Genomic DNA, 23157 nt, shown 5'->3' with positions numbered 1-23157 from the left:
GGCTTACCTTGTGCCACAGACATCCTGGGAAGGAGCTGAAGAGCAGACAAGTCCTGTGGGCCTGATGATAGCTGGAGACATAGGAACAGCCCCTATCTTACTGGCTAGGAAAGAGAGGTGATGGAAAGGTGAGATTTGGCGGCAAGACAAGTCCCTCATGACATCTTCTGAGATGCAGTGGCTGGGAAAATAGGAAGTGCATGCCTTGAACATGGAAAATTGAATTTGGATGGGCAGTTAACCGCTGGGAATTTTCCTTAGGCGATGGAAAAAAACTCATGCCACCACCACGCAGAAGCAGAAAAAGCATGAGTCTATTTATACTGCTGCCCAGGGCTGTTCCTGTGCCTAGGATGCCATTTATTCTTTCTGCCACTGATCTGTGCTCCCATTTTAAAACAGTTCAAAGCCGTGCTGCTCCTGGATTTGAAAAATGAGAGGCTCGCACCGGACATGGCATTGAGGAGGTGAACAGCCAGCTGGTGGGCACAGCCATCTGAGCATCTCTGAGTGATGTTTCTCCTCAGGGCTGCACGAATGCCCTGACTCGTGATGGTACCTTTCCAAAGACAGGAGCAGTGCAAATTAGGAGCAGCCTGCTGAAACCCATTAGCAGGAGTGCAGAATGAGTGGTCCCATCTGCTGTTTATTCCTTTCAATCTCCCCAGGGGGAAACCTAACTGTGGGGTAGCAGCTTTATAGCCCTGGACGCAGGGCTCATCTCGGGGCTGCCGACTGCAAACCTCATCTTCACAGCTGCACGGAGCTCAGGCAGCCCCTGGAACCTTCCCAATGCAGCCTGGGATGGTGTGGATGTGTCCTGGGGATGGATGGTCATTGCTTTCTGCCTTCAAGGGAAGCCCAGGGCTGAAAAGCTGCTCCTCTCTTTCTGGTTTATTTCACACAGGAGAAGCCCAAAGTGTTGTAGCTCCATGGCTGTGCGCTTGTGCATCCTAGAAACAAAAGCTCTGCAGCCAGCCCCGATGAACCAAAAGTGGGTCAGGTGGAAATGCAGGAGACCAGTGACTCATCTTTTGGTTGACTGGGCAATGTTGGGGGGAAGAATATTTTTCCGCCTATAGGAAATGTGTCCGCCTTTAGGAAACGGAGAACATTTCCAGCCTTTTCTTTCCTCTGACCCTTGTCCTAACATCTCATCCACCAACTAAATTATAATGCTAGAGACTCATCTTTAATGCTAAAGAGCTGCAGTAACCAGACGGAGCACTGAAGGTCCCAAATATACCAGCCAAGCTCAAAACATTGTTGGAGGATGGGTGGGTGGCTGCGCTCCAGCACATACACCTTTACATCATCACTGTGCTGGAGATGCAACAGTGGTTTGGCCTGGAGGCTGTGGGACTGAGGAGAGGGCACTCCATCTGCCTTTGTGAATGGAAGGGGGGAGGGCACAGAGCCAGGAGATTGCAGCAGCTCGTTAATGATATTTTCTAATTGCATGGAGCAAGCAGCAGTATTCATGAAACTGGTCAGCCTTCCCTGCTGGGGCTTTGTTTCTTCCAGCCACAGCGACTGCCTCCTTTCCTCTGGCACCTGAGAACACAGCAGAAAGCTCCTGCTGAGCAATGGGTGATGCAAGCAAAAAAGGACAAGGAGAGGTTTGCCTGCCAGAGATATCAAACTGAGGCAGTGATGCTGTGGGAAGCAGCACTGCTGGACAGTGAAGAAGCAGGAGGATGGATGCCTGAGGTTGTGAGATGAGGCTGAGCTGCATGCAGCGCTGACCCTGGGCGTTGGGATGGCAGGTTAAGGGCCGAGCCTGACGCGCTTCAAACGGATGCTGTGGTGAAGTGGCCTCCTCCTCTTCCCCCGCGTTGGCCCCAGGGCCCCTTCACTTATGGGGCAGCTTTCAGAGAAGGGGATGTGGCCACCACCCACTTCTTCCTTTCCAAGCGGGTAGGAAACAGCACGAATGCAAGACAAATTTCTCCTGAGTCGGAGAAGAGGAAATGGGCTAATACAAAGGCAAGCCGTGTGCCTTTGCTCACCATGCAGCAGCCACCAGTGGCACTGAGACACGTGTGTGCCCAAAAATACCCTGAGCGTGAATCAGTGGGACTGTCTCAAAAATTGATGTATACCACAAGTTCATGTGTATAACTATCAGCCACAGTCCCTAATCCCACGAGACCCCACCATGGGCACATGCAGATCAGTGTTTGCTGTGTGTCCTGTTTGCAATTCCCTGGAGAGGAAGGATGCTCTGCCCTGACTGTTTCAGTGTTTCCAGACTCCTCACCGTCCCTCGTGATTTGTTTTATTCTAACAGGCTCACTCTAGGAAGTGCAGAAAAAAAGAGAGTGGTGCAAGTGGACTCTTCCCTCATTGCACATTTATGATGGATGGGACAGAATAGGATGAAGTAGGACATCTCTGTTCCTAATGGGCAGGACGGGATAGGAAGAGGTAGGATATTTCTGTGGTGCAGAGTGGAGTTCCCTCAGCCAACCATCAGCAAAGCAGGCTGGGGAGCACTTATGACACAGGGGGGGAAAGGTGAGAAATGATCACAGCAGGTTTGACACGAATTGGGAAGCCTGCACCCATATAAGGAAGCAAAAGCCCATCCTTGTCAACTATTTGCTCTGCAAATATAGGGAGGGAAAGGCAGGCACATTTTCCCTCAGCCTCAGAAGTTCTTCAGGAATTAACAGCGTGACCCTCAAATTTTGCAAGGCCAAACAAACACAACAAACATCTCTGTTGGAAATTTCCTTTCCCTCTTCAGTCTTTAATCCCAGGAAAAATTTTGAGTGGAATTGAAACCAGTGTACCATGCAGGGACTGCTGTGGGTTGTAGTTCTCTCTCTGGCTTTGACGTCTGTGGGGATTGCAGGCACTCGTCCCAATTAACGGGGCTCCCTTAGTGTGCTGGTAACTTAGCTGAGTCCCTTGCTGCTGGGTAAATCATCTCCAAGTTTCTCTTCTTTGAAAAAAAAAAACAAAACCCTGAGGACATCATGGTGCTGGTAGATGGACTTCTGTGACCCCTATTTCTGCTGGGATAGTCTCAAAGTCACCTCTGAGAAAGTGCTGGGCCATGGTTTTCAGGCACCATTCCAAAGCAGCGCGCTTGGGGGATGTGCACTTGCACACCTTGCCCAGAAGACCCCCCGCGGAGGGCTGGTTGTTCCTCATTTTTTCCTTCTACTTCCTCTTCCCTGCACTTCGTCACTGTTGCCCTGCCCTTTGGGGCCTCGCTGTCTGCATCCTTCCCCCTCCATTTTGCATTTTCCAATGTCATGGTGTTTCCTTGTACTCAGCATCACTGCTCACCACACCCTCCTTCAGCCACTGAGTAATGGTCACACCAAAGATGCTGAAAGAGGTAGAAGAAATCCTTCATTTTTCAAAGAGAAATGAGAACAAAATCCAACTGGGGAGAATAGCTCTAAGTAGTTTCTCCCTCCTAAGAGATGTGGGTGGAAGGGGATGTCTGGGGATTTTTCCCGCCCTACACCATGTTGCCTTGCATGGAAAGGTTTGGTGCAAGGTTGGGGGAGCCTGGTGCTGTGCAGCATCTGGCTGAGGCTGCATGTGAATTTCATCTAGTATGGTTCAAATCACCATTCTGGGTGAGTCTGGCAGTACACTGGGTCCAAAGCAGGCAGAGTCTTCATGCTGGCCTCTATCTGCCAGCTGTCGTGGCAAAACAGATGGCTGGAGCCGTGTCACTGGAGCTGTGCACTGGGGACATATGGCAGTGATGCTGAAAATAGGTGAGAACCCCCTCTTGGACTGATATTTGCAGCGCATATGTGTCTGTGTGCGTACATAACTTGTCCCACACATATATATTGCCTTATATAGCTAGAAAGCTTGAAATTAGATGGAAATGTTGCTAGAGTCTGTCTGTTCCTTCCTCTTTCCATCTGGAGGTGATCATTTTCCCTCTTCTCTCTTTACTACCAGCCACTGGTGGGCAAACAGCAGCCTATGAATGCTGAATACAAACCTGCATCCTTTGTGGGATAAAACCAACAGGCTTCAAGAAAACACAGTATTTCCCTAGATCAGTTGGGCAGCATTAAACTTTGCTCTTATTACTTAGTCTAGATCAATATTGTCAGTGTCCCAAATAGAGCAGCAAGGTTTCTTTTCTTCCTAGGTTCCTCTCCTCTCCTCTCCTCTCCTCTCCTCTCCTCTCCTCTCCTCTCCTCTCCAATTGCTGGAGGGACAGGAGTTTGAAGTGATTTGTCACTTCCAGGACAGAAACAAGGAGGAGCAGAAAGGCAAGGAAGTGGCAAGTTCAAAGTGAACCCAAGGAAGTGGCTCTTGCCCAACGAAGCATTGGAACTCCTTGCTGCAGGATGCTGGGCAAGCTGAACATTTGCATGAGTTTAAAAAGCAGCTGGGTCTATTCATGGAGGAAAAATCTCTCACAGGCTATTAGGGGTGAAGATCCTAGGACTGGCTCAGGAAGCCCTCAGGCACAAATGGCACAAGGGCGGAAGATTCACCCACAGTGCCTGCTGCTGGCTGCACTCATAGGCAGGTAATCAGTTTGGGTGGGCTTTTTGCAGCCCTATAACATGGCTGGATTTCAAGTGCCCTTTAGGGCTCCCAGTGCTGTTCAACTGGCTAAGACACCTACTAAAGGCATAATTTAGCAGAACATCTTGCTGGAAAAGTGAAGTGTGACAGACCAGAGCTGTGAATCCCCCCTGGATTTGCAGGAGCTGAGAGCACTCATGATGTGGGGAAGGAGTGAGGCACAGAGGACCACCAGAACCCCAGGGCTTCTCCTCTTGCATCTTATTTAATAATTCTGCTAGCCTTGTACCTGCCATCGTGGCCAAAGAACCAGGGCGGGTTCACCCCATGTATCTGTGTGACACTGCCAGACACCAAACCCACTGCCCCTCTGGACAGTACAGAGGGCAGTCCCAGTTCTCAATGGCATGGAATGACATGCATGGTCACTGCTGTTCCACAGCTCAGCTACAGACTGCTGTTATATTCATAGAAATTAGGGGAGGATTTGTCATTCATAGTCTGCCTGTGCGCCTGACACGATGTATAAATAGGTTATAGTCACACTTATATAACACTGTCTTATTCATAATCTTAAGCCCACGGGAAAAATGTCTCTCCCCTAATGCTTTCTTCTCAGCAAAAATCATCATTCAAAGCCCAGCTTCAATCCTATCACAGAGGCACGATGCTTAACGAAACACCGAGAGGTTCCAGTAAGGCATTTCTCTTTCAGTTTACAAACAGCACTGTCCCCAAAGGAGGGATCTGCAGGGATCTGCATGCCTGTGATGAAACAGTGCACTGGGGCCAGGGAGCTTTCTGCAGCAGCCCCTGGGTTCTCCACCACGTGGGATGAATGTGTGCTAAAGGCAAAATACCACAGGTTGGGTTAAAGCACCACGTGCCTTCCTGACTTCCACCTGAATAACTCCCAAAGCTGATCCGTTGCACTGAGGAGGAGGGCATCAAACTGCTTCCAGGCATTCACTCCCCTAGCTCTGCTGTGCTGCCGAATTCAGCAGCCAAAAATACGAGTTTAATCCCCACAGCAAGCACTTGGAATTTTGGGATTAAGATCCCTTGCGCTTGTTCTCTCCACCTCGCTCATACATCTGTTTTATAACCCATGCTAACCTCTCAGCGCTGCAGTTGGATCCCCCAGCACCTCTTCACCGAAGAAAAAGCACAGGGGCTTGGGGAGGCAGACCCTCTCCCGCCCAGCTCTAATTAAGAGCCCGATCTAATCACCCAGAAGAAGCTATATCTTCTTCACACCCTGCTCACATTCACAGACCCTCCTGGCTTTCAGCTTGCATTTTCTCACTGCTTTGAGCTGCATGGACTTTGGCAGGAAGGGAGGAGGCAGCAGCAAAAGGCAGCAAGGGAGAGAGGAAACCAAACCTGAAGCAGAAAATGGCCTGCGCCACTTTGCATCCAGCTCATTTGAGTGTGTCCTGCCCTGATCAGATTTGCATGGGCACAAACCAGCTGCAAACCCCACTGCTGTAAGAAGGGTTCCTTTGCTCTCAGCCATGAATGCTGCTTTGTCGATCTCCTCATCTATATCAGATCAGGAACACAGCAATTCATCTCCTCCCTGCTTGATTTACAGCTGATTTCTCTGTGAATATAAACCCTCCATCAGCTATCGCAGGGCAAACTTGAGGGTGCTTGTTCTTCCTGAGGTATTGTTTGTAGGGCAGTTTGCTGGAGTGGGGATTATAAACATCAGTATTGACAGAGAGCAGAGAAAGCAGACCTGATGTTTTCCAAGTGCTGTCAGAGGTTTTAAGGCTGTTACTTGGGGGCTGAGGCAACAAAGGTCATGGTACTTTAAGCAGCTCTTTGCAGCTCAGTGTGGAGGAGAAGGGATAGGAGGAGGGGGGATGATTTGTGACATCTGCAGATCTGCGTTTCAATAACAGCAGGGCCATGCAGCAGGCACAACCTGGGCTGGGCAGGTCCACCCAGTGCCAGCACAGAGGGTGCAAGTGGGGCCACATGGTGACCTGTGCTCAGGTGCTCCCTCAGACCCGGGTTATCCCGCTGGCAGCAAGGCTCAGGCAGCTTGGTTCTTTCACAGCTGAGAGAGAGGAAAGCACTGGAACTGAGAATTATCCCCTCCTCCACCTCCTTGTCCAACCTTGCATCATTTTCCCTTTAGCCTCCCTAGACAGGTTCATTACAATTCCCCTCCATTAATATGCAAATATGCCCTAAAGAAAAAGAGTGCATGGATTTATGAACATGACTCCATTAACCCTTCCACTGCTGCACTGCCCTTTGCTGATGGGAGGAAGATTTCCCCACCTAGAAAAGTTGCAGGAAAGAGAGATGGCCTGAAATGAGCACATCACAGTGCTGCATGAGGACCAAAGGGAGTTGAGACATGGGGCATGAAGTAGCAGGCTCCAGGACCCCACAGGCTCAGGAGCCCGGGGAGAGCCATGGAGCCTGGGGCCACCTGGGGAATCACATCTCTGCATCTCTCTGAGCAGGAAAAGCGCTGAGAAAGCCAAACAAATCGGTATCAATTGGCTGGCAAATTTACAGCCTGCCTCTAATTTGTTTTCTGCTGCATGGTGAGACAAGGTGTAAATTCCTCATCCTTATTTTGTGGTACATATTGACATTTAATCATCCAAATATATGCCTCTTTGACAACTCAGTTCCCTTGAGCCTCCTTCCACAATCCCTTCTGGCTGGGGCCCTGTAAAAGGTGATTCTTTGAATCTGCTGGGAAGGAAATGAAGGAATCCTTCCCCTTTTCCCTCTCTCCTCTTCCTTCTCTTTTCTCCCTCCTCCCTCCTCCTTTTCTCTCTCCCCTTTTTCCCCATCTCTCATTGTTTTCCAGCAGGGTATGTTTCAGTTTGCACCATATGGATGTCCTTCACTAGGAATATGAGCTTTCACACGCTTCCAAGGTTGCAAAGTCAGGAAATGAAGCTGTGCGGACATTTCCCCTCCCTCCCTCCCCCTTTCCCCAAGCCCTCCCTTCCCCTTTCCTCAGGTAATTGCATTCCTTCTCTTTTACCGTGGTTTCTGCCTCGCAAGCTTTTCTGATGGTTCTTGCTCGTCTCACTGCAGTGCCTCCACAGACAAAATTAATTAACTAGATTTCCTCTCAAGCTAATTGCGCCAAGGGAGATCCCTGCGACGGTGGATCTCCATCAGACACCCATGCACATGCACGCATATCATTTCTCTGTTCTGAAACAGTACCTTCCATTGGAGCTCACCTGAACATCCAGAGATGGACAGTCCCAATTCCCCCCTCCTGTACCAACGCTCCCTTTCTCTCTCAGAGTTGGGCTCAGCTGCATGGGATGTCAGGCTCTGGCTCCGAGGACATCTGCTCTGTACCCTTACTTAGGCAATGTTAGTATAAAGAAGAATGCCTGCTGAAGTGTCGGTAGGAAGAGGTTTCTTCTTTCCATGTGTCTGATGCAGGTTGGAACAGGAACAAACTGAGCTCCCATCCCTGCTCTATTAGATAGCAGGCTCCAATGGGTTGGGGCAGCTTACTGGAGAAGGGCTGACACAGCACCTGAGAGCCAGGGGAGGGCACACACAGAGGGGGAAACCTGGCAGAGGACACACTGTAAGTAAGAGGCAGCACCAGGCCATGGGGTTGGTACCAGTTTGAAGCTTCCAACACGTGCAGTAGGCTAGGTTCACCCCAGGTAGAGATGCACAGCACGGTGTCATCTGCCCTGCCCTAATAAACAGTCACTGACACGCTGAGGAGGAGCAGGCTGCCTCTGTCTGGGTGCTGCCCTCTATGGACCGGGGCAGATGGGCTTGGAGAAACTGCAGGCCCTTCATCTGGCTCACCCCATTTCTAAGGCTGTATATCAGCACATGGAGCAGACTCTGGAGCAAACTGCCGTGGCCTGGTAGTGTCTCCTTTCAGGAAGTGCCCCAACTACGGCTTGAAATTGGGTTTTGCAGCATTGCTTTGTGGGGTGAGCAGCCTAAAAGGGGTACTGAGAGCAAAATGGCTGCGCGGTGCTTGGGAGATCCCCTTAGGGTCACCTCAGCGCTGGAAATCTGCTTCTTTTTCCCTACAATAGGGCTCCCCCATAAGGGAAATGGAACCTGAGAGTCCTCACAGCTGCGCTTCCTGGACGACTGTTCTTTCACCGGCACTTTCTGAAGGGGGTGGAGGGAAGCACGCTGGCGGCAGCGGTGTGCTCAGGGGGAGCCTTCAGCGGGAATCGTGCCTGAGAGCAACACGCGCCAACGGACAAAGGGAGAAGGCGCACGAGCGTGAGCGCGTGCCCTGAGGAGGTTGGTTGGTGCGTGTGCGTGCGCGCGCCACGTGAGAGTGACCCACCGAGGTGGGGGGACCCATGGGGTGACCCCCTTGCAAACCGGGGCCGCCTCCCGCTCCCAGCGCGGCTCCCCGCAACGCCCGCCCTCCCGCCGCCTTTCCCCATTCACAAAAACGCAGCGAAGATGGCGGGCCGGCGGCGAGCCCTTTTTTTGTGAATGGAGGCGGTGACGTCGGCCGCACCCGCGCGCCGCCTTCCCTCCATTCATACCCGCGGCGCGAGCCGGAGGGGCGGGGCGGCGCGGCGGGGTAGTAAAGGTTGGGCGGCGCGGGGCTGCGAGCGGCGGCCGGAGCGCGGAGCGGGGAAAGGCGGCCCCGTCATGGTGGCCCCGGAGGGGCTGCGGGAGATGGAGGGCAGCGCGCTGCGGCGTCTGGTAGGACGGGAGGAGGCGAGCGGCGGACGCTGCCTGCTGCTGGACTGCCGGCCCTTCCTGGCGCACAGCGCCGGCCACATCCGCGGGGCTCTCAACGTGCGCTGCAACACCATCGTGAGGCGGCGGGCCAAGGGGGCGGTCAGCCTGGAGCAGATCCTGCCGGCGGAGGGCGAGGTGCGGGCTCGGCTGCGCGCCGGGCTCTACACCGCCGTGGTGCTGTACGACGAGCGCAGCCCACGCGCGGAGGCCCTGCGGGACGACAGCACCGTGGCCCTCGTGCTGCGCGCGCTCCGGCGCGACATGGCGCGCGCCGACATCCGGCTGCTGGCAGGTAAACGGGGGGGGGGGGCGAACGAGGGGATCGGCGCGGAGGGGGAGGCCGCCCCCACCTCGTGCGGCTCTGTCCCTGGGACCAAACGGACGCTTTGCCGCGTCCCCTCGCCGTGGGGAAGGCCTCGGGAGGCCCCGGTGCTTCTGCGGCGAGAGTCGGTGCTGAGGGTCAGGGTGGGTGTTAGGAGAAATTCCTTCTTCCGAGGAGTGGTGACGCGTTGGCACTGGCTGCCCAGGGAGGTGGTGCGGTCACCGTCCCTGGAGGTGTTCAAGAAACGTGGAGATGTGGCACTGAGGAACGCGGTCAGTGAGCATGGTGGGAATGGGCTGGGGGTTGGACTGGACGATCTTAGATATCTTTCTAACCTTAATGATTCTATTCTTTCCCATGTTCTTTGCATGGGAGGCTGTGAGCAACCAGGGCTGCTGGGCTGGAGGATCCTTGTGAGGCTCTGTAGAGAAAGGGTGCTCAGTGGTTTGATTCTGACTCTCTAAGAGTGAGTCTGTTTCATGGTTTACTCACAGCAGCAGTGAGAATGCATGTGCGCAGAGCAGCAAACCATTAGGAGGTTTTGATGGATGGAGCAGGAGCACAGTGAGGGCTCATTGAGAACCTGCTTTGGGTGTTCAACCGTGAGTTATCGCTTTGCTGGGAGCTGAAAGCGCTTGGGAGGGTCCTGGGCAGCCTGACCCAGAGAGTGGCAACCAGCCCATGGCAGGGTGTTAGAACTGGATGGCCTCTGAAGTCCCTTGCAACCTAAGCCATTCTGTTGTTCTATGATGCCCCTGTGGTTCTCAAGCAGGGTTGTTTGGGGTTAGTAATTCCTTATTTCTAAGAGTGAGATCTCAGTTATTTTGAGGTATGGGCCCTTAGAGTCTCAGCCCTAACACTAGAAGCCTCCTGCTTGCTTACCACAGAAATGCTAAAAAGATCCTGCTTGCTCCAGTTTTCTAAGAGTTGCACAAATCTGGCACTGTGTGTGTCCAAAGGCAAATTTATTGGGTAGCACTTTGCTAAACGGCCCTTCAGTCTGATGAGGAGCACTGAAGAGAAATCTTCCCTGTTGGAAGGGTCCCTTTGCTTTTCCCAGGAGGAAGCTCATTTTTCTACACGACCCTGGGCAGCTTTTCCATCTTATAGTATCACAGAACAGCTTGGGTTGGAGGGGACCCTAGAGTTTCCAATCTGCTGCTGTAGGCTGGTTGCAGGACTGCAAAGGGCTTTCAGGTTCTGGAAATGCAGCCTCTGCAAACTGACCTTCTTATGTGAGAGAGGTGATGCACATTTACCGGTGTGTACATTTTCCTGCAGAAGGGGCTGGAATCTTTCCTTGTGGAAGGGAAGAAAACCATAAAGGACATTACTGAGGGGCTCCTGAGGTGCTTTGTCAGATAAGCTTGCATCCACTTGAGAGCCAGAGTTCTCATTTCCATTGCTCTTGGGAACATCCAAGCTTGTTCTGTGTCAACTTAGAGCTACAGCTGGTATAAGGAATGCATCCTGCAGCGTGTGCTCTGCCAGGTTCAGGTTGGTGAGCAGCAGTCCTGCACTTGGAATGAATCTTCAGCAGCTCTCCTGGGAGACAGTGCTCCATCTGGCAAGATTCATGGCAACACTGAAATCCCTGACTTCTGTTGGCTGTAAGGTTCTACATCAGCCAACAAGGATTTCAGCCTTGTTGATTTGATTTGCGTGAGGACAGGAAATTTGCCCAGAGGTGTTTATCTGCTGTCCTGGGAAGTCAACAGGTGGCAGCTCTGTTGGATCTTCCTCGTTGGGAGGCACAAGGTCACCTCCAATATCTCCTTGGCAGCTGCTCAAAGCAGCAAGCAGCTCTTCCACAGGCACTTACCTCTCTGTTCAGCCCACCCTGAGTCCTTGGGAGGCAGGAAAGGCTCTCTGCAGACTGGCTTTACTGTGGGTTAACTTCTACGGCCTCCTGCCTTTTGGGCTGTAGGCACTGGGATTGAGGGAACCTCTCTGCATTTTGTATCTGAGAAAGTAGAGAATTGAACAATATGTGGTGCAGGAGGGCATTGGAGTTGCAGGTCTCTGGCAACATACCCTCTCTCCATTGTCTTGGACTACAACCTTGGCATCAACCCTTAGGTTTTGGCTGGCTGTGTCCTAGAGCAGAGGTTTTGGGCAGCTAGAAGCATTGGAGAGCTGAGGCCCATGGGAATGGCCCAGCCCAGGGGCTCCCTACTTGCTGCCAGGAGCCTGGTTGCTCTCCTCAGGGCAGCAGGCTGCTCTCCATCCCTGTAGCATCATCTAGTGGCCAAGGGCACTCAGAATACATTGGCTCCTGCTGTCCCGCAGCACTGTGAGCATGGCTGTAACACTCCTCCGGGTCTCTCTGTTTACAGGAGGTTACGAGCGTTTTGCCTCAGAGTATCCTGAATTCTGTGCTAAAACCAAGACCCCGACCAGCATTTCACCCCCCAGCAGCGCCGAGTCCCTGGATTTGGGCTTCAGTTCATGTGGGACCCCCCTTCATGACCAGGTATGTCCACATTGCAACACGGCCTTCCTGCTGCCCCTTCTCAAGTCTTCCTTGGGCCTGTAAAGTTATCCAGTTCTGTGCTCATAATCTGTTTTTTCTCCATCACAGGGTGGCCCTGTGGAAATCCTTCCCTTCCTCTACCTTGGCAGCGCCTACCATGCGGCGCGACGGGACATGCTGGATGCACTGGGCATCACAGCCCTGCTGAACGTCTCATCTGACTGCCCCAACCACTTCGAGGGGCACTACCAGTATAAGTGCATCCCTGTGGAAGACAACCACAAAGCTGACATAAGCTCCTGGTTCATGGAGGCAATTGAGTACATCGGTAAGTGCCCATTTAGAGAAGCCAGGCTGTGGTTTGCACGCGGCCAGAGGAGGCCACGAGGTAGGTCCCAAGGACTGGAGCTTTAGGCTCCATCCCTGGAGGTGCTCAAGGCCAGGTCAGATGAGCCCTGGGCTGCTTGATGTGGTGGGCGGCAACCAGCCCACAGCAGGGGGTTGGGCGCAGGCAGACTCTGAGGTCCCTTCCAAGCCACGTGTGGGTGTGATGTCGGCCATCTTATGGCGGGTTGGCCAGGGGCTGGGCCTCATTGGAAGGGTGCAGGTCTCACGTGTCACTCTCTGTTGCCCTCCAGACTCGGTGAAAGAGTGCTGTGGCCGAGTCCTTGTCCACTGCCAGGCCGGCATCTCCCGCTCAGCCACCATCTGCCTGGCCTACCTGATGATGAAGAAGCGCGTCAAGCTGGAAGAGGCCTTTGAGTTTGTCAAGCAGCGCCGGAGCATCATCTCTCCTAACTTCAGTTTCATGGGGCAGCTGCTGCAGTTCGAATCGCAGGTCTTGGCCACCTCATGCGCAGTGGAAGCTGCCAGCCCCTCAGGGACACTGCGGGAGCGGGGCAAGACCACTTCTACCCCTACCTCCCAGTTTGTCTTCAGCTTCCCCGTCTCCGTTGGTGTCCATGCCACCCCCAGCAGCCTCCCATACCTGCACAGCCCCATTACCACGTCACCCAGCTGTTAGCTTGGGGCTAAGGCCAGCCAGGCAGGTAGCACAGAGGGGCACAGAGCCCCGGGATGTTAAGCAATAGTGCCGGACACTGCCACTGACCCTGGACTCAATGTCTTTTTCATAGAGCAATTTCTTACCTCATCTCGTACTCTTTTTTTTTTTTTTTTTTTTTGCTTTTTATGTTGTGAAAACCACAAACCTTGATGTTGTCCAGGCTCTGTTTTGGGGGAAGAAAAAATAGTGTACTGGGTTTCCTGAAGTGCCTGGTCTGCATCTCTTCCCATCTCTACTTTATTACCTTGTTTTTCAGGAAGAAAAAAAAAACAACAAAAAAACCCCCCTCCCTTTCCATCCTGTTTCTGCTCCCAGTTCATTTGGGTGTTGACTTGGGTTGAAAAGGAAGCATAAGCTATTTCTGTTGCACAGCACTTTCCCCCCCCTTTGTACAGAGGGACACTGGTGAGTGCGGTATGTGCTGCATTCCTGAGCCAGGCACAGTGACCAGCAGTGCTGCAATAGGGCCTCAGGGTGATTGCAGGGAGCTTCAGGTCACCTGCTGTGCTGGCTTCTGGGGGACAGCAGCCTCTGGCTGGGAGGCAGCATGGATGGAGAGATGCAATCCTAAGTGACGCTTGTGTGTGTGTGTGTGTGTATATGTACCTGTGTCTTTAAGTCTCCCCAGTTCCCATAAAACTTGTGTCAAACCTGTAGTTTAAAGAAGAGAAAGAAGGGGTAAGGACAGCAATAGAGGCTGCTGATTACTCTTGACCTGTTCCCTCCCTACCATCCTATGGCTGCTCTTCCCAAAGAAGCAGTGTAGGACAGGACTGGACTGTGATATGGAGAGAAGCAGAGGGGGAAGAAGAGGTGCAGAGGTGTCCTCCATCTCACTTTCTGCACTCCAGGACCAGCATCTGCCACAGCCTGAGCTCTGCCAAGCATTCAGCCACCTGCACTGGGCTGCAAGGTCCCACACACCCAGGTACCTGCACTGTAGCCTTAGGCTCAAGCCCAGAAAATGCTTCATCCCCAATCCCTGTGTAGCTTTACCACTCTCCATCTTCCCATCCCACACCAATACAAAATGCCTGTGTGGCTGATGTACATATGTATGGTTTTGTTCCTTTTATTATTATTTTTTTTTTTTTTTAGAAATCAACTTTTTATTTATTGCCCAAGGGAGAAAAATTGTTTGGAGAAAATAATAATAAAACACTTTTCAACAGCTGTGGCTGAGATCAGGTTTGTCTGGGGGCCCAGAGAATCACAGGATGGCTTGGGTTGGAAGGAAACTGAAAGCCCACCTAATTTCAACCCTCTGCTGTGGGCTGGTTGTCCCCTTATCACATCAGGTTGCCCAGTGCTCCATCCAACCTAATCTTGAGCACCACCAGGGATGGGGCATCCACAGCCTTTCCTCCCAACAACAGGTGGAGCAAACACTCAGCTTTTACAGAGCAACTGTTAAAAATGTATTTATTGAGTTTTAAACTATTACAAGTATTGCAGATCAGACATTTAGCCAAGCACATTTATAGATCAAACTTGGTTGTTACAACAAGGTTACCTAAAGTCCACCATGTAGACAGGCTGAGAACCTGCCCATCATCATCTTTTACAGAGAGGGTAAAGGAAGAAATAAATAAATGCTATCCCAGCTCCAGGTGGTCAGCCACCAAGAGAGGAACAAAGGACTAGCTGTGAAGACAAAGTTATATAAAAGTCTAAAAACTCAACCCCAGGTACATTGCTGTTTGGGGTGGCAGAGCAAGTGATCAGAAATGGAGGTGCACAAGCTCACGGGACTGTGGCACAGAAATCCCCACTTCGATTTCCAAAGCTGAAGCAAGTTCCACAGATGTTAAGAAGAAACAGTGCCAAAATTACCTTGTAATACAGTTACTCTAATCAAACTACATTAGTCATCAGCACAATGGAACCAACACTAAGAATTGCCACCAATAGGCTCGGTATGACAGAACTAGATAGATCAAAACCAGTCTGCTAACACAGCCTGATGGGCGCATGCGTTCATTTCACTGCAACGCATGGGCTCCTCTTGCTCCCTGCTGACTCACTCACTTTCCTTCAGCAGTGCTCACAAGCACTGCCCCAACCCCCACAGGTTGCAGGCAATGAGCTCTCCCCTGTTTCCAAAGCGCCTCTGACCACCAGCAGGTTCCAGTCCATAGATTCCCACATCAGTTGGTACCCAGGGCTAAACTGAATCTGCACTCCCCCCTGTCCTACCCAGAAGTGTGTCAGCTTAGCTTGAAATGACTGAAACACACACCAGGCACACATCCTTTTTGATATCAGTTAGATTTTCTAGGGTCAGGAAGTATGGGAATGGTGAAATTCCATTAAGAATAAATTCACACGCTCCCTGACTTTCTGCTTCTGAGAACAATCACAATATTCAAAACTCATCTGCCTACTTTGAGCTTGGGACCATTTCTTTTTCCCCATCTTCGGAAAAAAAAAATTGGTAGAAGAGTTTGCAGGTAAGGAAATTCCTGCTACACAACATGGTGGGATTTGATCATATCACTTGCAAACACTCAAAACAGAGGTTAGAAAAAAACGATCCTGATTCCTTGACTACAGAACAGTAGTGGCTGGAAAACTAGCAAACCAGTACAACAGTCTACAGCAGTTTTCACGGAGCTGGGATCAAAGATTGGTGGAGAGAAGTAAGGAAGAGAAAGAAAGATGTACCACGCTGAGATGCTGTACTCTGGTTTTAATTCTGACAAGTTTTGCTGGCAGCGTTCAGACTGCAATGCCACCCTGTGTCATGGATACAACCTCAGCCCTGGAGAGCCAGAACCTCCCGCTTCAGACTCGGTGAAGCGCCGCTGTCTGCTCACTGAGGCCCTATCACAGCTGTTTCAAAGCACTCCTCTAAGGGTAAAAGGCACCAGCTCAGGACAAGCACCATCCCCTCTGCAAGGCACCACATTAATCCCACAGGGAATGGCTCTGCCTGGAGCCACTGAGAGGTGCCAGGCTCCCAAACCTGGCTTAGCCCAGCACCTTCCTGCATCCTCACTTCTATCATGCCTCTGTTGGTGATGCGGTGCTGCAAACAAGCATCCCATCACCAGGGGACAGCCCTGCTCAGGATGAGGCACCCTGCCAAATCCTATTTCTGGAACTAGGAGCTCTTACATCAACTCCCTCAGCTAAAGCAGCAGCAACCCTACTGCAAACCAAACAGTGTCAGCAGCAGCTCAACCACCGCCAGCTTTTCCATAGGTAACAGACACTGATGGAAAGATCCTCACCATGTTCTGAGCCACAAGAGGACACACACACACACACACACACACACACACGCAGACGCACACACACAACTTTGGCCAGCAGAGGCACACGCTAGTCTGCACAGCCCACCAGACTGTGATGTCCCTCTGTGCTGGCTACGGATGGCCATGGGACCGTTATGAGACAAAAGCCACTGCAAAATCATTTCTTCACACAGCGCCTTTTACTCTGCACAGAACACCAGATACGTAACATGGGCAGTTTCCAGATACCGAACAGTGTATTTTTGTACTCCAGAACTTCACAGCTCTTGAAGAAACCCAGATTTTGTTCAATTAGCACACAGGAAACAACAAGCAAGAACAAAATCTGGTGCGGGCCTGGTGGGGTTTTGTTTTTAGGTTTGTTCTTGTTTTTCAAAGATGTAAAGCTTTCAACTTCCACACACACATTAACTATTCTGCTCATCTACGCAGCACAATTCATTTTTTTAATCACTATGTCTAATGGGGATGGCGAGCCACACTCACCCTCATCACTATCTTGAAACCCTAGTGTAGATAGGCACATCCCCTACTCCATTCTTAACTAAATTAAAAACAAACCCCAAACTTAAATGATGAATACAAAGCTTCAAAGCCTAGTGGTGATCTCTGCAATTCTAACACTACTAAACAAGTAGCCAAAATACAACCATACGACTGTGTCAATGATGTCTGATTAAAAGGACAACTAGGCCAGAGCCTGGCTTGGACCGCGAAGCTGATTATTTCATCAGGTCACAAAATGAAGTGAAAACCATAGATCCAGTGCCAGCTCGAGAGAAATAAAACCCAAAGCTCAAGATCTGCTGCAGTATTGCTATTTCTAAGGTTTTCTTTATAGATATTACAGAGTGAATGTGCAGGCAGCCAGAATGCATCAGATGACTGATTTTACAGTGGGTGCAATTCCTCCAGGAGGATAACTTGCTTCAACACTAAAGTTTTAATGCTAAAAATGAAAATTCTGTGTCTTAAAGCTGAAAGTGAAAACTCTGTTTTATCCAAACACCCCGAGCAAACCCCACTGGCAGGGAGTACACCTTGTTACAAACTGAAAGCATGGTATTCTGTCATTCCCTCACTTAAAGAGTGATGAAGCTGGAATGCATGAACTGGATCATCAGCTTTTCAGCAGTGCCAGTCGATAGGGAAATGGACAGCCTGTTCATGGGAACATTTTACCTTCAGCCATGATGTGCTCGATGCTGGAAAACATCTCATATTGATGGTTTAAAAACAAAACCAAAACTACTAATAACGGCTTGACTTTCAACCTTCTCTGAGGTTGTAAAAACAACTCAAAAGAAAAAAAAAAAAATTGATTTATAGTTTTGTTAAATCCGTATTGTTCATGAGGGAGACTTCCAAGTTGTCTGATGCTGTGCTATGCAACACTGAAATATAACTTTCTCCTACCCAGCAAAATAAACCCAGGAACTTGCACGGAAGGGGGTTAGGGTGAGTACATCCCAGCTCTGTCCTCTGGTATACCTGCGAGCAAATTGACTTCCCAACTGATCTTTTTAAAAAAGTTTTCCAAATAAAGATGTAATACACGTATTTTAAAAAATTATTTTTGTAAACCACTTAAGCTGTTCAACAACCACAATGTCAAACAGATGTAACACGAAACTGCTGTAACACACTCTCCCTTACCAGTCTGAGAACCATCTTCTGTGTCTCATATAGAGGGATGTGACCCAGGTACATCCTTGCATGTGTGGTCTTCTGACTTGTCAACTATATCCCAACAAAACCCTATGCCACTGTAAGGGGAGAGTGTTTCACAAACTGCACACACTTGATAGCAGCCTTATAAAATGTTCTTTTAGAGATATCAGCAGAGGACATTGACCTGCTGTATCAAGTCCTTTCAAGCACAAGAGTTGGTTTGACACTTCTGTTGGGTTTCCCCAGAAAATTCATGCAGACAACTCAGCAAACCAAAATGTGATTTGTTTCCACTCTAAAGTAACACTCACATATCACTATCATTTGCTCAGAGGTGTGCAAAAAAACCCTTATCTTGAAGAACTGGACCTAGCCCCTTCTCAGATGAATTTGATATTGCATTGTTAATGGTTTTAGTCAACTTGACTTTGTGCAAAATACCTTTAAGTAGGTTCTGGCTCAACTCCAGAATACAAAAGGAAAATAAATAGCTGAGACTTTCTGAAAACATAAAATGAATGCTGCATGCTGAAAGGAAAATTATGGACTTAATGCAGTTTATCTGCAAATAAAGTAAGTAAAACAGTAGTGTCTGAAATTTTAACATGTGAGATGGCCTTGATAAAGATTTCTGTTTGCACAATGTTCTCAAAGTCTAGATCAAAACAACATTATTTTGCACATGGTAATGGTAGAGACTAAGAGCCTGAGATGCATTATTAAAAGGCAGTCTCTTGTAAACCTTCCTCAAAAGGAACAATATAGCAGTTGAGTATGCAAGAGTTACTCTTATCATATTCATCAAGACAGCAATGCTTTATAAAAGACATACAGCTTATTTCCAGATTAAGAATTTTATATGATACTGATATCCTGAACACATATCCACCCAGTCCAAGATTGAAGTCGCATCCTTCTTCACTGTTCTGCAGCTACTAGGTCTTTTGCTCTGCTGCTGTTCCTGTCTGTGAAGGAGCTTCTGGTTTCACAATCTGGTATGTAATAAGATATTCTGGATATGCCTAAAAGTCAAGAAAAAAGACTGTTTTACAGAAGGGTACACTCAGTAACTTCACATTTTGGATTTCAAATGATGATTAGGAAGGGCAATGCAAGAATCAGCTCTGTGTTAAAGAATGCAAAAGAAAATGCAGATTTCAGGCAGCTGAATGAAATTAACAAATCCAGGGAAGGTTCCTTAGGATACAAAGCACGTATTTTCTGCTCTGAGGATAATTAAGCAGAGGAACAAGCTACTCAGAGAAACTCTGAAGCATCATTCTCTTTCATGTCCTACCTGGTCAAAGCCTTCAGCAATCTGCTGTGCAAGAAAGGGTGAACAAGAGGTTGCTTTAGATGACTACCCAAGGTTTTTTCCAACTTGATTTTATAATCTTTGAATCATCCAAGGCAGTGAGCAAAACATTCTTCTAGGCTAAGAGCCTCTGCTGAGTTACTCAGAATAAAAATCAGCTCCTGAAGACTGCTGTGCTATTTCTGTTGCCATAAGGGGAGACAGGGATATTGCCACAGCTGGGAATCCACAGGTAAAAACTCAGAATACTCACTATCTATAAAACCCCAGAAATGCAAATGTTCTTGTTACTGCAGTAATGTCACTTAAATGCAGTGGGAGAAACAGGATATACTCACAAAAACTACATCTCTTAATAGGCTCTGCTCAGTGCCACAGAGGAGGAATGAGGCCATTTTCCACAATGTGGATCAGAGAAGCTCAGTGGAAAGGAGCAGCACTTCCTGCCTCAATACAGTTTACTGTTTATTTTTACAATTAAGTGAAAAAATCCAAGAGAGCCCATCTGGAGTGGAAAATCATTTATATCCCTTCTGAAACTCCAAGCTCTGTTAGTCGTCACTAGCCACCTACCTGTTCTCCTCTATAGATAACATATTCAGCATATGCAAGTCCATTCACACTTGGCCTGCCAATAACTGAATGGTGTCCTGGAGGGGCGTGTGCCATCTTCATGGTACTGAACTGAAGAAAGGATTTTCCAAGGGTCACTCTGCAGAAAAGCATTTGTCTAAAACGAAAAGAGAAACACCGTGTTAACATTTCTGACAGACGTAAGCTTCCAGAATGATTTCAGACTTCCATTTGGTATAATTTCTCAAAGGTTTTTGGAGAAGCAGTTTTAGAAACCAGTTCTAAAGCTGTGTCTAAAAATTCCCTCTTTTCTTGACATCCAGAAGGGAAAACACATGCTTTGTATAGCTGTTGCATGGAGGCCTGCTCTAGTTCATTTTCTATAAAGCTGTTGTACAAAACTGAAACTCTTCTAGTTCCAACCAGCAGGGTGAGTGTCAAAGCATGAAAAGCACACCGATCTACTTCAGTACAAAACAAAGCTGTGATTAAGTCCTGCTCACTACCTCCAAAATTATCTGATCTGTAGGACCAAACCATACTGCTGATCACCACTTAGCAGTGCAGTTTTGTTCTAAGATTGCCTGCAGTTTAATTGCTTTTTTTGTCTGACTCCTCATTTTCAAACTTGCTATTTCAAGTCTCATTCCTGAGTCACCACTCACTTTGATTTATACCCACTCTGACCTTTCTGTGGGACTCACATTTATGTCTGCTTCTGTTCAGCCCCAACCAACGGAAAAAGTGCATTTTCCCCACCATGACAGAACTCAACTGGCTATTCTTTCCCCACAATTCATCCTATGCCAGGGTCATAAAAACCAGGACAGCTGGAGTTATACCTACAAGGAACTCTGCTGGAGACATACCTGTGGCAGATGTAACAGGATCTGTCTTTGTGTGTGGGACAGCCTGTTCCTCCTCCTATCCCATACACATATTGGTTGCTCTTTGAAGAGTTCTCTGCAAAATAAATTCCAGCTCCAAACATTCCTCCAATGTACGCATGCCTTTCATCAAATCCTTTGTGAATGATAGCATTAATAAAAGGAGACCCTAAAAAAAAAAAAACACAAAAAGAAGCGTTATCACACAGCTGTTAAGACCTGTAGTAACTTTGGGCTTTATGTCAAGAGGAGCTTTTTCTGCCTCAGATAGATCATTAAATACCACAAAGTGTGCTCAGTCAGCTGGAAGGGGGCGATACCCAGCAGGATGCAGTGATGTGTGGGATTTATCATTCTATACCAACAAAATCCCACGTGTGAGTCACATCTTACTCAGTTACAGATCTCATTAAGTGGCCTTCCCACTCCCTCCTCACATTTCAACACAATTTATCTTGTCAGTGCACACTTTCTTCAGCAGCCAGTACTCTCTAATAAAGGGCATATTTATCAGGACAATCACACCCTAAACCAATTTCCTACACAGAATCATAGAAGGTGCTATGTCAGGAGTCATTTGCACTAGGCAGTTGTCATTTGCAGGCATTTCTGGATGCTTCTGGAGAACATCCTGCTTAAGCTCATGGTTAGTTTTGATTCCTTTCCCTCATGGCTACCTGAAGTGCCAGGGAAAAATGCTTTTTAGTATGTGCTGCTCCCCTTTTTCAGAAGATAACCTGCATTTCTCACAGCAGTGTACAGTCCCCCCAGTAGTTACCATCAGTTTTAATGGCAATGGCTGAGATACAGCATTTTATAAATGTATTTTGTACCTAGTGGAGCGTTACGGATTGCACAGAATACCTTCACCACCCCCACACCCATGCATTTTTAGCATAGAAAAACAACTATTGTACAGGATGGCAAAAACAGCCACACTAACAATGTCTATGGGTTCCTGTGTGCTTCTGGTTTCCTTTTTTTTTTTTAATACCAGTACATACAAACCGTTATCACTTCATTACCATGAAACAACATGCGCTCATTGTGATGGTTATGATTCTCTTCTGAGACCTCCTTCTGCCTGTGACAGAATCTCTCCCGCAACTTTTTATTCACAACCTTTTGAATCTGCAGTGGAACAACAAGCATTAAGTATGCAACTCAAAATAAGTGAAATACGGTTTCAAAAAAGTTTGCAGAAATTCTACAGAGAAGCACAGCAAGATGCACAAATGGTACAAAAAAAGCCCACAAACCAAAGAAAACATGTCCCTTCTGAACATGCCCTTACAACCAAGTCAGGAACAGACGCTTCAAGATGTTCACATTTACTGTGAATTACAGCTTAAGTTCTCGGGTTCAAGGCAAGCTTTCAGGCTTCTCCCCTCAGACTAGGTAATACCATCACGAACTACAGACTGTCTGAAACTCGCTCCCTCCCTGCTTTGGCCTCTCTTGAACAGGCCTAGCTTTCTGAAGGTTTAAGTTTAATGTTCACTATCTGGTTGGTGGCAACCCTGCCCATGGCAGGGGATTGGAATTGGATGGCCATTGAAGTCCCTCCCAACTTAAACCATTCCATGACTTCTTTAGACTTCTTTAAAAGCACAAGTGGACACTTCTTCCTCACTCCATATGCCAAGCACACAATCAGTATAAATTTAGTACTCGGTGCTTGCTTTAACTCTGTAATTGGTTATCATACCAACAAAGAGCTCTAAGTTTAAAAGGTTGATCTGTTAAATCAATTCTGTGTGCTTGCATAAGTACCAACTTATTTTGCTACATTGAACTACAAGGCTTTGAAACTTACCCTGATGACATTGTACCTGTTGAAAATCCCACCAGCATTTCCACCATCCCTGTGCTCCCGGATTGTACTTTGCATCTACATTAATGAACACAACAGAATGTTCAGCACATAGAACTTGTTAGTAAGGAAAAGTAATCATGCAGCATCTGTCTTAATACATCACAGACAGCAACAGAATCTGGGTTGAAAATTAACTAAGAGGTGCCAAAAAAGTCAATTTTAAACAGAGATATACTTTTCTTCAGGCGCCCAACACACTATTCAAGCTTTATGGTACTGTTTGAGAAACTGAATGTCGCAATTATTCAATCTTATAATAAAAACCTACATAGGGAAGAGGATTGGCACTTGCTATCAACTTTACACTATTGGAAGACTTCAGATTAGAAAAAAATAACTCAAACAAAAAGATCACTTTGAAGTAATAACAAATGTATTTCTAATGACTATAGCTTGTATTTCTTAGTGATATGAACACTAAGTTTTCTTATGGCATTAGAAGGTTCTTAGAATTTCAACAATTTTACCATTTTT

The 23157-nt window shown here is 48.3% G+C and overlaps 2 protein-coding genes across 2 annotated transcripts in view; one reads left to right on the top strand and one right to left on the bottom strand.

Annotated features, from left to right (window-relative positions):
• The first annotated feature begins 9145 nt into the window (after positions 1 to 9145).
• On the top strand, positions 9146 to 13300 carry DUSP4 (dual specificity phosphatase 4). The gene is made up of 4 exons (XM_042812098.1): positions 9146 to 9535; positions 11902 to 12038; positions 12147 to 12366; positions 12677 to 13300. The coding sequence occupies exons 1-4, from the start codon at positions 9151 to 9153 to the stop codon at positions 13060 to 13062; spliced, it is 1128 nt and encodes a 375-aa protein (XP_042668032.1). The 5' UTR covers positions 9146 to 9150; the 3' UTR covers positions 13063 to 13300.
• A 1209-nt stretch (positions 13301 to 14509) lies between these two features.
• Positions 14510 to 23157, bottom strand: part of TNKS (tankyrase) — a 106267-nt gene continuing 97619 nt past the window's right edge. Inside the window, exons 24-28 of the mRNA XM_042812459.1 lie at positions 22624 to 22698; positions 21833 to 21938; positions 20790 to 20976; positions 19921 to 20077; positions 14510 to 19054 (exon numbers count right to left, since the gene is read on the bottom strand). Coding sequence (XP_042668393.1) covers positions 18968 to 19054; positions 19921 to 20077; positions 20790 to 20976; positions 21833 to 21938; positions 22624 to 22698 — 612 coding nt within the window. The 3' untranslated portion in view covers positions 14510 to 18967. The remainder of the gene's footprint in view (positions 19055 to 19920; positions 20078 to 20789; positions 20977 to 21832; positions 21939 to 22623; positions 22699 to 23157) is intronic.

Source organism: Centrocercus urophasianus, unplaced genomic scaffold (genome assembly GCF_019232065.1).
Source record: "Centrocercus urophasianus isolate 14NV4802_14NV808 unplaced genomic scaffold, USGS_Curo_1.0 seq_13, whole genome shotgun sequence".
Classification (NCBI taxonomy): domain Eukaryota; kingdom Metazoa; phylum Chordata; class Aves; order Galliformes; family Phasianidae; genus Centrocercus; species Centrocercus urophasianus.
The sequence above is the reverse complement of the archived record's forward strand: the minus strand, read 5'-3'. Positions and strand labels throughout refer to the sequence as shown.